Below are 14,360 nucleotides of genomic sequence, written 5' to 3'. Positions count from 1 at the left end.
GTTCTTCAACGTAGCTAACGTTCGAGCTAACTGAACGCACATCCGGTCTCAGAGCGAAACAGTTTCATTATAATTTTCTCATAAAAATGCCTTTTTCGTTAAGCCTACAGCAAAACAATGCTTCATAAGAAATAAATAATTGTGACTGTGATTACAAAAAGTAACATTGAGTATTCATATCGTGATGGGCTCAATCAAAAGACGAAACAATGTGAAACATTGCAGATCTTGAATGCATCCAAGTCACGTGCAAGTGTCTGTCTTTTTCCCAACGCAGTTGAGACAAAACCACGCCCCGTTATTCAGAGGGGCGTTCTACTACGCTCCCATTGGCTAGTTAGCGTTGTCTCACTCACAGGAGATCAGCGCAGAGACAGTGGTCTTCCAAGGTAAGGATGGAAACTGGAAAGTGTAATTTAACAATTAGTTGCCAACCATAATGCAGGCCTATTATTATCATGTTTGGTAACATTTTCCCATGTATTTATTTTAAGAGTTTCAATGAGTTGTAAAAATGTCTCAGAACTCTGCTGAATTCCCTCAATTGAAGGTCAGCTAAGTTTAGCTAGGCTACTTTTAATTTAAAAAATGTATTTCACCTTTATTTTACCAGGTAGGCTAGTTGAGAACAAGTTCTCATTTGCAACTGCGACCTGGCCAAGATAAAGCGTAGCAATTCGACACATACAACAACACAGAGTTACACATGAAATAAACAAAACATACAGTCAATAATACAGTAGAACAAAAGAAAACAAAAAGTCTATATACAGTGAGTGCAAATGAGGTAAGTTAAGGCAATAAATAAGCCATGGTGGCGAAGGAATTACAATATAGTATATAATATATACTTAACGTTACTAGCTCGGTATTTTAATTTGGTATATTATCCTTAGTAGTCTATCAGGTAAAAGCATATGCTTATTATTCATAAATCTCAAATATTTATTAGCTAATAATTCAGTCGAATACGCTATGCTACAGCCATTGAATCTGTCTTTGAGCGTTAAGGGAGGTTAATGGCTAGCTCTGTCCACGACATTATGTTATTTTATGTTTCAATCTTGAAATACAAGGGCAAACGTTATTAATGAGTGACTGAAATTTCGCGCTACGTGAGATTCACTTCCGGACTTGGAGAGCGCTCAAAGCGTTGTTGAACGCTCCTCTGAATAACGGGGCGTGGTTTTCTCTTAACTGGGTTGGGGAAAAGAGTTACACAACACAACTTGGTTGTATGATGCCCTTTAATACGTAAGATTTTACATTACTGTTGGAGCAAACGGACTGTTTGATCGCATTTGTGAGTCAATTACCCTACATGGTTAGCCATGTTGCTATGCATGAACCATTTGGAGTATTGTAGATTGTGCAGGTAAAGCCTAACAGTTTACAAACCTTGTGTAATTTGGTCATCACCAAGGGCTAGGACATGGGAAATTCAATCAAGTTTTCTGCAAAACATGAGTTATGAAATGAAACATGACATCTGTATATAAGATTATTCCTGTGCAGTGTAGCCAGAGTTTGGAGGTTATTTTTGGTGCATGTGGTGCCTATCAGATAAAATATATCTTCTGACATTTTCTAATTTCTTGGTTTGATTTTCATAATGCTGCCTTTTATATTCCTTGCGTTAGCTTACTGTCCATTATCATTTCACAGTTGCAGAAAGAATCATTTTCAGATGGATACAACACAGACAGTGTGATCAGACCTCATGTCACACAGTCAATTTTCCCCCTAGATTAATCCTGGTTTAATTCTGTCTACTGAAGGGCCTTACAGGCAAACGCAGGAGGCGGTCTATAAAAGTAATGAACAATCAATTCATGTTTTCTCAGTATTGCCTTTTAAATTTCAACAGTTCATAATCAAAATCCAAGTTCACTTTTCAGATAACAAATCGGGGGTTTTCCTCACTGAAAATGTATCATATTTCATTATGATCAGCTTTGTTATGGCTCTCTATAAGGCTGTTTGTTATGCCCATTATGAAAAGAGATGCAGTTGGCTCTGGTGACATTGGGGTGGGTTGGTTTGTTAGTGGAATAATGAACAAGTACACACTGCCATCTACTGTGTAAATAGACCTCTTGTAAATGTCCATTTGACTGTGTGGCACAAGGTCTGATCACAGTGTCTGTGTTGTATCCATCAGAAAATGATTATTTCTGCAACTGTGAAATGATAATGGAAAGTAAATGCAAATGGACATTTGTTGTAATAGAAGAATAAGAACTAATACATTTTAAGTTGATTATGTTTCAAGCAGTTATGAAAAATGTGGGTGTTGCTACACAGTCTATTCACGTGATAAGTCGTGCTACGCCCACTGCACACCCTTGCTTGTAAACTTGCACTGTTGTAAATGTGAGTTCATGCTTTTGTAACTCATCATCGTCGGGATTTCTGTTTACAGAAAAGTATCTGGCTATGGTTTGATTGACCCTCTGACTGTGAATGATTATATTTCATACATTATATTTATTTTATTTTAGAGTGCATTTCCGAGTGTCAAGATGAAGATAGCCGTGCTTGGAGCCACCGGACAGACGGGACAGTATCTGGTGAACCAAGCCCTTCAGCAGGGACACACTGTCACTGCCATTGTCAGGAACCCAGGGAAATTGACAGTGCAACACGATAAATTAAAGGTAAATAATGTAATGTCTTGTCTGAGCACCAATTCTATGTCTTTTTACATTTCCTCTGTAATGTACGCAGCAGCAATGTTTTTTATAGAGGCTTTATGAAGTGTGATCCTTACCCCGGGCCTGAGATAGCCGTTTTATGGTATAGGCTATTTTCTCTGTTCTGTCAGGTGGTTGAGGGCAATATCTTCTCAGAAGACAGCCTAAAACTTCACTTCCAAGGACAAGATGCAGTTATATCCTGCCTGGGGTTCCCTGCATCCTTTCTCTCCGGAGTCACTGGATACACCTTGTCTATGAGGGCCGCAGTAAACGCCATGAGAGAGGCCAAAGTGAACCGCATTATCACCATGACTTCATGGTACACTGACCGTAAGTAAAGTAAAATACGACTGATTACTTTTGAGAACAACTTGAGAATGTGTTCTCAGTCAACTTACCTGGTAACTTACTTACTTAGGCCTCAATCCACCAAGGGATGAATAGAGCCTCACTAACCTGGTAAAATAAGGGTTAAATAAACAATGCCATGACTGTATTTCGTCAGTGATCATGTTGCCTTTTTAATGTACAAAGTCAGTTGCGTGTTTTTATCATTGTGAAACAGCATTCCCTTATCTTCTCATTTTCATCCCCATAGCTAACTCTGGCACGCAGTCATCTTACCTCATCCGCTTCCTGCTGCTGCCAATGATCCGAAGTGTCCTTAGCAATATGTTTGAGATGGAGCACTTTCTGAAGAAGACACAGGATGTTAACTGGACAGTTGTCAGGCCACCGGGTCTCAAGAATTTACCTGCCACAGGTAAGACAGACGAATAGGGTCTAGTTTATATATATATATATATATATATATATATATATATATAGTGAGGGAAAAAAGTATTTGATCCCCTGCTGATTTTGTACGTTTGCCCACTGACAAAGAAATGATCAGTCTATAATTTTAATGGTAGGTTTATTTGAACAGTGAGAGACAGAGTAACAACAAAAAAATCCAGAAAAACGCATGTCAAACATGTTATAAATTGATTGGCATTTTAATGAGGGAAATAAGTATTTGACCTCCTCTCAATCAGAAAGATTTCTGGCTCCCAGGTGTCTTTTATACAGGTAACGAGCTGAGATTAGGAGCACACTATTAAAGTGAGTGCCCCTAATCTCAGTTTGTTACCTGTATAAAAGACACCTGTCCACAGAAGCAATCAATCAATCAGATTCCAAACTCTCCACCATGGCCAAGACCAAAGATCTCTCCAAGGATGTCAGGGACAAGATTGTAGACCTACACAAGGCTGTAATGGGCTACATGACCATCGCCAAACAGCTTGGTGAGAAGGTGACAACAGTTGGTGTGATTATTCACAAATGGAATAAACACAAAAGAACTGTCAGTCTCTCTCGGCCTGTGGCTCCATGCAAGATCTCACCTCGTGGAGTTGCAATGATCAGGAGAACGGTGAGGAATCAGCCCAGAACTACACGGGAGGATCTTGTCAATGATCTCAAGGCAGCTGGGACCATAGTCACCAAGAAAGCAATTGGTAACACACTACGCCGTGAAGGACTGAAATCCTGCAGCGCCCGCAAGGTCCCCCTGCTCAAGAAAGCACATATACATGCCCATCTGAAGTTTGCCAATGAACATCTGAATGATTCAGAGGACAACTGGGTGAAAGTGTTGTGGTCAGATGAGACCAAAATGGAGCTCTTTGGCATCAACTCAACTCGCCGTGTTTGGAGGAGGAGGAATGTTGCCTATGATTCCAAGAACACATGGTCAAACATGGAGGTGGAAACATTATGCTTTGGGGATGTTTTTCTGCTAAGGGGACAGGACAACTTCACAGCATCAAAGGGACGATGGACGGGGCCATGTACCGTCAAATCTTGGGTGAGAACCTCCTTCCCTCAGCCAGGGCATTGAAAATGGGTCGTGGATGGGTATTCCAGCATGACAATGACCCAAAACACACGGCCAAGGCAACAAAGGAGTGGCTCAAGAAGAAGCACATTAAGGTCCTGGAGTGGCCTAGCCAGTCTCCAGACCTTAATCCCATAGAAAATCTGTGGAGGGAGCTGAAGGTTCGAGTTGCCAAACGTCAGCCTCGAAACCTTAATGACTTGGAGAAGATCTGCAAAGAGGAGTGGGACAAAATCCCCCCTGAGATGTGTGCAAACCTGGTGGCCAACTACAAGAAACATCTGACCTCTGTGATTGCCAACAAGGGTTTTGCCACCAAGTACTAAGTCATGTTTTGCAGAGGGGTCAAATACTAATTTCCCTCATTAAAATGAAAATCAATTTATAACATTTTTGACATGCGTTTTTCTGGATTTTTTTGTAGTTATTCTGTCGCTCACTGTTCAAATAAGCCTACCATTAAAATTATAGACTGATCATTTCTTTGTCAGTGGGCAAACGTACAAAATCAGCAGGGGATCAAATACTTTTTTCCCTCACTGTATATATACAAATGTATGTGGACAACCCTTCAAATTATTCGATTTGGCTATTTCAGCCACACCCGTTGCTGACAGGTGTATAAAATCGAGCACACAGCCATGCAATCTCCATAGACAAACATTGGCAGTAGAATGGCCTTACTGAAGAGCTCGGTGACTTTCAACGTGGCACCGTCATAGCATGACACCTTTCCAACAAGTCAGTTTGTCAAATTTCTGCCTTGCTAAAGCTGCACCGGTCGACTGTAAGTGCTGTTTTTCAAATCAAAATCAAATCAAATGTATTTATATAGCCCTTCTTACATCAGCTGATATCTCAAAGTGCTGTACAGAAATCCAGCCTAAAACCCCAAACAGCAAGCAATGCAGGTGTAGAAGCACGGTGGCTAGAAAAACTCCCTAGAAAGGCCAAAACCTAGGAAGAAACCTAGAGAGGAACCAGGCTATGAGGGGTGGCCAGTCCTCTTCTGGCTGTGCCGGGTGGAGATTATAACAGCACATGGCCTAGATGTTCAAATGTTCATAAATGACCAGCATGGTCAAATAATAATAATCATAGTAGTTGTCGAGGGTGCAACAAGTCAGTAACACAAGAGTAAATGTCAGTTGGCTTTTCATAGCCGATCTTTGAGAGTATCTCTACCGCTCCTGCTGTCTCTAGAGAGTTGAAAACAGCAGGTCTGGAACAGGTAGCACGTCCAGTGAATAGGTCAGGGTTCCAGCAGGTCTGGGACAGCAGGTCTAGGACAGGTAGCACGTCCGGTGAACAGGTCAGGGTTCCATAGTTGCAGGCAGAACAATTGAAACTGGAGCAGCAGCACGGCCAGGTGAACTGGGGACAGCAAGGAGTCATCAAGCCAGGTAGTCCTGAGGCATGGTCCTAGGGCTCAGGTCCTCCGAGAGAGAGAAAGAAAGAGAGAAAGAGAGAATTAGAGAGAGCATATTTAAATTCACACAGGACACCGGAAAAGACAAGAGAAATACTCCAGATGTGACAGACTGACCCTAGCCCCCCCCGACACATAAACTACTGCAGCATAAATACTGGAGGCTGAGACAGGAGGGGTCAGGAGACACTGTGGCCCCATCCGATGAAACCCCCGGACAGGGCCAAACAGGTAGGAATAACCCCACCCACTTTGCCGAAGCACAGCCCCCACACCACTGGAGGGATATCTCCAACCACCAACATACCATCCCGGGACAAGGCCGAGTATTGCCCACAAAGATCTCCGCCACGGCACAGCCCAAGGGGGGGCGCCAACCCAGACAGGAAGACCACGTCAGTGACTCAACCCACTCAAGTGACGCACCCCTCCCAGGGACGGCATGGAAGAACACCAGTAAGCCAGTGACTCAGCCCCCGTAATAGGGGTAAAGGCAGAGAATCCCAGTGGAAAGAGGGGAAACCGGCCAGGCAGAGACAGCAAGGGCGGTTCGTTGCTCCAGCCTTTCCATTCACCTTCACACCCCTGGGCCAGACTACACTTAATCATAGGACCTACTGAAGAGATGTGTCTTCAGTAAAGACTTAAAGGTTGAGACTGAGTCTGCGTCTCTCACATGGATAGGCAGACTATTCCATAAAAATGGAGCTCTATAGGAGAAAGCCCTGCCTCCAGCTGTTTGCTTAGAAATTCTAGGGACAGTTAGGAGGCCCGCGTCTTGTGACCGTAGCGTACGTGTAGGTATGTACGGCAGGACCAAATCTGAAAGATAGGTAGGAGCAAGCCCATGTAATGCTTTGTAGGTTAGCAGTAAAACCTTGAAATCAGCCCTTGCCTTAACAGGAAGCCAGTGTAGGGAGGCTAGCACTGGAGTAATATGATCACATTTTTTGGTTCTAGTCAGGATTCTAGCAGCCGTATTTAGCACTAACTGAAGTTTATTTAGTGCTTTATCCGGGTAGCCGGAAAGTAGAGCATTGCAGTAGTCCAACCTAGAAGTAACAAAGGCATGGATACATTTTTCTGCGTCATTTCTGGACAGAAAGTTTCTGATTTTTGCAATGTTACGTAGATGGAAAAAATCTGTCCTTGAAACAGTCTTGATATGTTCTTCAAAAGAGAGATCAGGGTCCAGAGTAACGCCGAGGTCCTTCACAGTTTTATTTGAGACGACTGTACAACCATGCAGATTAATTGTCAGATTCAACAGAAGATCTCTTTGTTTCTTGGGACCTAGAACAAGCATCTCTGTTTTGTCCGAGTTTAAAAGTAGAAAGTTTGCAGCCATCCACTTCCTTATGTCTGAGACACAGGCTTCTAGCGAGGGCAATTTTGGGGCTTCACCATGTTTCATTAATGTACAGCTGTGTGTCATCCGTATAGCAGTGAAATTTAACATTATGTTTTCGAATGACATCCCCAAGAGGTAAAATACACTGCTCAAAAAAATAAAGGGAACACTTAAACAACACAATGTAACTCCAAGTCAATCACACTTCTGTGAAATCAAACTGTCCACTTAGGAAGCAACACTGATTGACAATACATTTCACATGCTGTTGTGCAAATGGAATAGACAACAGGTGGAAATTATAGGCAATTAGCAAGACACCCCCAATAAAGGAGTGGTTCTGCAGGTGGTAACCACAGACCACTTCTCAGTTCCTATGCTTCCTGGCTGACGTTTTGGTCACTTTTGAATGCTGGCGGTGCTTTCACTCTAGTGGTAGCATGAGACGGAGTCTACAACCCACACAAGTGGCTCAGGTAGTGCAGCTTTTCCAGGATGGCACATCAATGCGAGCTGTGGCAAGAAGGTTTGCTGTGTCTGTCAGCGTAGTGTCCAGAGCATGGAGGCGCTACCAGGAGACAGGCCAGTACATCAGGAGACGTGGAGGAGGCCGTAGGAGGGCAGCAACCCAGCAGCAGGACCGCTACCTCCGCCTTTGTGCAAGGAGGAGCAGGAGAAGCACTGCCAGAGCCCTGCAAAATGACCTCCAGCAGGCCACAAATGTGCATGTGTCTGCTCAAACGGTCAGAAACAGACTCCATGAGGGTGGTATGAAGGCCCAACGTCCACAGGTGGGGGTTGTGCTTACAGCCCAACACCGTGCAGGACGTTTGGCATTTGCCAGAGAACACCAAGATTGGTAAATTCACCACTGGTGCCCTGTGCTCTTCACAGATGAAAGCAGGTTCACACTGAGCACGTGACAGACGTGACAGAGTCTGGAGACGCCGTGGAGAACGTTCTGCTGCCTGCAACATCCTCCAGCATGACCGGTTTGGCGGTGGGTCAGTCATGGTGTGGGGTGGCATTTCTTTGGGGGGGGCCGCACAGCCCTCCATGTGCTCGCCAGAGGTAGCCTGACTGCCATTAGGTACCGAGATGAGATCCTCAGACCCCTTGTGAGACCATATGCTGGTGCGGTTGGCCCTGGGTTCCTCCTAATGCAAGACAATGCTAGACCTCATGTGGCTGGAGTGTGTCAGCAGTTCCTGCAAGAGGAAGGCATTGATGCTATGGACTGGCCCGCCCGTTCCCCAGACCTGAATCCAATTGAGCACATCTGGGACATCATGTCTCGCTCCATCCACCATTGCCACGTTGCACCACAGACTGTCCAGGAGTTGGTGGATGCTTTAGTCCAGGTCTGGGAGGAGATCCCTCAGGAGACCATCCGCCACCTCATCAGGAGCATGCCCAGGCGTTGTAGGGAGGTCATACAGGCACGTGGAGGCCACACACACTACTGAGTCTCATTTTGACTTGTTTTAAGGACATTACATCAAAGTTGGATCAGCCTGTAGTGTGGATTTCCACTTTAATTTTGAGTGTGACTCCAAATCCAGACCTCCATGGGTTGATAAATTGGATTTCCATTGATTATTTTTGTGATTTTGTTGTCAGCACATTCAACTATGTAAAGAAAAAAGTATTTATTAAGATTATTTCTTTCATTCAGATCTAGAATGTGTTGTTTAAGTGTTCCCTTTATTTTTTTGAGCAGTATATATCGTGAAAACAATAGTGGTCCTAAAACGGAACCTTGAGGAACACCGAAATTTACAGTTGATTTGTCAGAGGACAAACCATTCACAGAGACAAACTGATATCTTTCCGACAGATAAGACCTAAACCAGGCCAGAACTTGTCCATGTAGACCAATTTGGGTTTCCAATCTCTCCAAAAGAATGTGGTGATCGATGGTATTAAAAGCAGCACTAAGATCTAGGAGCACGAGGACAGACGCAGAGCCTCGGTCTGACGTCATTAAAAGGTAATTTACCACCTTCACAAGTGCAGTCTCAGTACTATGATGGGGTCTAAAACCAGACTGAAGTGTTTCGTATACATTGTTTGTCTTCAGGAAGGCAGTGAGTTGCTGCGCAACAGCTTTTTCTAAGATTTTTGAGAGGAATGGAAGATTCGATATAGGCCGATAGTTTTTTTTATAATTGCTGGGTCAAGATTTGGCTTTTTCAAGAGAGGCTTTATTACTGCCACTTTTAGTGAGTTTGGTACACATCCGGTGGATAGAGAGCCGTTTATTATGTTCAACATAGGAGGGCCAAGCACAGAAAGCAGCTCTTTCAGTAGTTTAGTTGGAATAGGGTCCAGTATGCAGCTTGAAGGTTTAGAGGCCATGATTATTTTCTTCATTGTGTCAAGAGATATAGTACTAAAACACTTTAGTGTCTCCCTTGATCCTAGATCCTGGCAGGGTTGTGCAGACTCAGGACAACAGAGCTTTGGAGGAATACGCAGATTTAAAGAGGAGTCTGTAATTTGCTTTCTAATGATCATGATCTTTTCCTCAAAGAAGTTCATGAATTCATTACTGCTGAAGTGAGAGCCATCCTCTCTTGGGGAATGCTGCTTTTTAGTTTGCGACAGTATCAAAAAGAAATTTCGGATTGTTCTTATTTTCCTCAATTAAAACAGCACTGCCAGGATCCTGATAAGAGTGCGGAAACACCATCACATCACCCCCATCCTAGCATCTCTGCACTAGCTCCCTGTCTCATTCTGGATTCTATTCAAAACACTCGGGCTGACTTTCCAGTGTATTCACGAAAACTGCTCTCCCTCCATTACCTCTATCAAGCGATAGCTGAGCTGTGCTCCTTAGGGGATCGGGGTGTTCAGCTCGACTGCCCCCAGCCTCTGGAATGCCCTCCCTGACCACCTGAAGGTACCAGACTCTGGGCTCCTTTAAAACAGGACTAAAGACCTTTCTCTTTAGGATGGCTTTCTGTTGATAGCTGTGCTCCTTGGACAGTTGCCCTGTCTAGTTATGTCCAATATTATGACCTTTTTTTACTATTTGTTTTTTCTTTTCTTTTTTGCACTTTGAGACTTCCATATATTGAAAAGCGCTTTACAAAATACATGATCATTATAAGCACCTAAATTGGAATTCAGCTGCTATGCTGTACATGATGTCAGAGCTGAAGGTCTCTGCTTCACAGCGCAGTATTGGTTTTGACTGACAGCGGTTCTGAACTTGAGCACCGTGCACGGCAAGAAGTTGCCCCCATCCCTTTTGCAAATGTTTTGTTTTCTGAGTGAAGGAAATTGAATAAAGAGGACTCAATGTATTTTTGAAAAATGAGATATTGAAGATTATAATAAATACCACTTTGATGTCATAAAAGCAAGCCAATGTGTCAACGTTTATGAGCACTATGCTTGATGTACAGTTACAAGATGACATGGCGTCTTACCCTGAATTGTTCTGAACAGAATGAGCCTATGTTTGTTGTATTGTGAAGAAATTTGGCAGGGAACATGCATCTGAATGCAGTTGTGACTCTATCGTATGTGGACCAAAATTACCATCTGCTTGTCTGAATTGCCTCGTGAAAGCCTACTACTGTAAAATCGTATTTTGTAACTTAGCTAGCCGTGTTGGCAATAGGACACACTTTCAAATGATGCCCACCTGACTCAGATTGCGATTTATAATGGACCGTTTCTGTAATGCGTAAACAACCAGAGTAATTGTGTGATGGTGGGGATGCAGAGCTCTGTTCCAAACAAAACAACTACAAGTGTGCTTGCTCTGGTTCCTCAACAGCACAGCTAGGAGAGTTCAAAATAGCACCTTATAGTTGAAGACTCTTCTTTGAGTCATAAAAGTACATTGAACTGTCATAGGAACTGTGTACACTTTAGAGAGGTGTGTGGGCACTTGGAGACACCAGTTAGTCCTCTCACTCAAACCCTTGTCATTGTTTAGTCTTATGTTGCACCTACCCCAAATTACCATGAATATTCTTATGTTACTGAATGTATCCAGAGTATTTTCAGATTTGGTTGATCAACAAATGCAGCTCCAAGTACAGTAAATGTAAAATGCACATCAAATCAGCAGCGTAATGTTTGGACTCGATGTCAGACAGCTCGATGTCAGACAGCTAATCTGTTTTGTGTCAGATTAGCTGTTTTGTCCTAATTTTAGCCTAATGATTTTCCCATAATCTAAACGTTTCCCTTTTGATTGCTACCATGGTTATGTATAAGGTTTCCATATTTCTTCTGTAAGAAACATTTCAATTTAGATCTATCCATATAGGCCAATTCCCATAAGTGTAAAGTTTTAATTTAGAGTCATAGTTCTGTCTTCTGAGAAAAGTGCAGGGACTTGTGGTAGTGAAATGGACCTCTTATCCAATCATAATGATGATGGGAACAAATGGGTCTCTATTTACTTTGTTCTTTTCACTAGGTAAAGAGTTCCTTACCCACGAGGGATACTTTGTTCCTGACTCCAATGGCCTGCCTATAGGAAGTGCTGTAGGAAGGGGTGATGTGGCTCGTTTCATGCTCTTCCTCCTCAACACCGATGTCTGGTTCAACAAAGCGGTTGCCATCACAACCAAAAATGAATGAAACGCTATCAATGTTCTGTTTGTTTCAGCTTTTAATTGTAATATTGTTTACCATCTTGTGCTATTTTCATTATTGTGAAAATGTTATTAAATATATTTCTGCTGGTTTGAGCAAAATGTGTCAATGTTTTTATTCCATTTATGATGTGGAGTTTGTTACCCTATAAAGACATAAGCTATATTTTTGTGACTTGGCATGAAGCAAACATTTAAAATGGTAGAAAAAGTCATTGAAGGTTTAGGGACTCTGAAAAATAAATTACATAATTTTAAGTATTTTGCACAATTACAGTGCATTCAGAAAGTATTCAGACCCCTTGACTTTTTCCACATTTTGTTATGTTACAGCCTTATTCTAAAGTGGATTATATAGTGTTTTCCTCTCTGCCATCTACACACAATACCCCATAATGACAAATCAAAAACAGGTTTTTATACATTTTTGCAAATGTATAAAAAAATGTACTTAAATATCACATTTACATAGGTATTCAGACACTTTACTCAGTACTTTGTTGAAGCACCATTGGCAGCAATTACAGCCTCGAGTCTTCCGGGGTATGATTCTACCAGCTTGGCACACCTGTTTCTCCCATTCTTCTGTGCAGATCCTCTCAAGCTCTGTCAGGTTGGATGGGGAGCGTCACTGCACAGCTATTTTCAGGTCTCTCCAGAGATGTTTGCTCGGGTTCAAGTCTGGGCTCTGGCTGGGCCTCTCAAGGACATTCCGAGACTTGTCCCGAAGCCAATCTTGTGTTGTCTTGGCTGTGTGCTTAGGGTTGTTGTCCTGTTGGAAGGTGAATTTGCACCCAGTCTGAGGTCCTGAGCACTCTGGAGTGGGTCTTCATCAAGAACCTGTCTGTACATCAGAACCTGTCTATGCTTCACCATACGGGATGGTGCCAGGTTTCCTCCAGATGTGACACTAGGCAATCAGGCCAAATAGTTCAATCTTGGTTTCATCAGACCAGAGAATCTTGTTTCTCATGGTCTGAGAGTCTTTAGGTGTCTTTTGGCAAACTCCAAGCGGGATGTCATGTGCCTTTTACTGAGGAGTGGCTTCCGTCTGGCCACTCTACCATAAAGTGCTGATAGGTGGAGTGCTGCAGAGATGGTTGTCCTTCTGGAAAGTTCTCCCATCTCCATAGGGGATCTCTGGAGCTCTGTCAGAGTGACCTTCGGGTTCTTGCTCACCTCCCTGACCAAGGCCCTTCTACCCCGATTGCTCAGTTTGGCCAGGCGGCCAGCTCTAGGAAGAGTCTTGGTGGTTCCAAACTTCTTCCATTTAAGAATGATTGAGGCCACTGTTCTTGGGGACCTTCAATACTGCAGACATTTTTTGGTACTCTTGCCCAAATCTGTGCCTCGACACAATCCTGTCTCGGAGTTCTACAGGCAATTCCTTCAACCTCATGGCTTGGTTTTTGCTCTGACATGCACTTTCAACTGTGGGACCTTACATAGACAGGTGTGTGCCTTTCCAAATCATGTCCAATCATTTGAGTTTACCACAAGTGGACTCCAATCAACTGTAGAAACATCAATGGAAACAGGATGCACTTGAGCTCAATTTCGAGTCTCATAGCAAAGGGTCTAAATACTTATATAAATAAGGTATGTTTTTTATATTGAATAATTTAGCTAAAATTTCTAAAAAACTGTTTTTGCTTTGTCAAGGGGATTCTGTGTAGATTGATGAGGGGGAAAATGTATTTTATCAATTTTAGAATAAAGCTGTCGGGTCGGAATCCTTTCCGAATGCGCTGTATGTTCATGGTAAATCTGCACTATGAAGGTATTGTCATAAATTGTTACCACATGGGGGCATTACCGTATCATAAACTGTCATCATTACTGAGGGTACAACTTTTTGGACTCACTTGATATGGTGTAAAATAGCACATTTTCCATTTTGTAGTTGTTCATCATTAACGCTAGTCAGATATTATTGATTAATTGAATACTGTAATACGTTAACACATTTTGAACATAATTAACAAATGTTTGCCCAGGTCGGTCAGCATTCTGTGTGTAGGTGTGTAATTGACCAAAGGTTACTGGTGCAGGTGTGAATATCGGTCAGTAAGGAGCTCACTGTTCTGTCGAAGGATCATTTGATTGACCCATTACATACAATCATACATTTTTGGGGAGATTTGGCTTATATTCAACCTCAGAGAAAAGTCAGTTGCCTATCTTGCTGTAAGACCCTATGGAATTTAACTTTGTGCAATCAGCATGCAGCCATCAGCAACCTTTCCCCACTAATAAATTGTGAAATGACTTTGACCTGTCGTTGATTGACCAATTTGTCTGTTGAAATTCTGTTTGACAATTAGCCAAATTCTCTTTGTCCTGCAGTAGCCTTGAAGCCTTGTAAACTAGGACACTGCGCTGA

At 42.7% G+C, this 14,360-nt stretch overlaps 1 protein-coding gene across 5 annotated transcripts; it reads left to right on the top strand.

Moving 5' to 3' along the window:
- Positions 1-254: 254 nt before the first annotated feature.
- Positions 255-12,079, top strand: LOC106585384 (flavin reductase (NADPH)). Of its 5 annotated transcripts, none has more exons than XM_014171527.3 (5): positions 255-389; positions 2,502-2,657; positions 2,825-3,026; positions 3,295-3,459; positions 11,800-12,079. In XM_014171527.3, exons 2-5 carry the CDS (start codon positions 2,523-2,525, stop codon positions 11,961-11,963), a joined length of 666 nt encoding a protein of 221 aa, XP_014027002.1. In that variant the 5' UTR covers positions 255-389; positions 2,502-2,522; the 3' UTR covers positions 11,964-12,079. The 5 variants fall into 5 exon arrangements, with proteins under 5 accessions (XP_014027002.1, XP_014027004.1, XP_014027003.1 ...); XM_014171529.3 differs by lacking the exon at positions 255-389 and adding an exon at positions 1,190-1,254; XM_014171528.3 differs by lacking the exon at positions 255-389 and adding an exon at positions 1,215-1,303.
- Positions 12,080-14,360: the final 2,281 nt, after the last annotated feature.

This window comes from Salmo salar, chromosome 24 (genome assembly GCF_965601325.2).
Source record: "Salmo salar chromosome 24, fSalSal1, whole genome shotgun sequence".
Taxonomy (NCBI): domain Eukaryota; kingdom Metazoa; phylum Chordata; class Actinopteri; order Salmoniformes; family Salmonidae; genus Salmo; species Salmo salar.
The sequence above is the reverse complement of the archived record's forward strand: the minus strand, read 5'-3'. Positions and strand labels throughout refer to the sequence as shown.

Excerpts from the sequence above, each read along its gene's own strand:
- LOC106585384 (XM_014171527.3), top strand. The coding sequence starts at position 2,523 with ATGAAGATAGCCGTGCTTGGAGCCACCGGACAGACGGGACAGTATCTG. Across the intron at positions 2,658-2,824 it reads TGCAACACGATAAATTAAAG|GTGGTTGAGGGCAATATCTT; the intron begins GTAAATAATGTA and ends CTGTTCTGTCAG. Across the intron at positions 3,460-11,799 it reads CAAGAATTTACCTGCCACAG|GTAAAGAGTTCCTTACCCAC; the intron begins GTAAGACAGACG and ends TCTTTTCACTAG.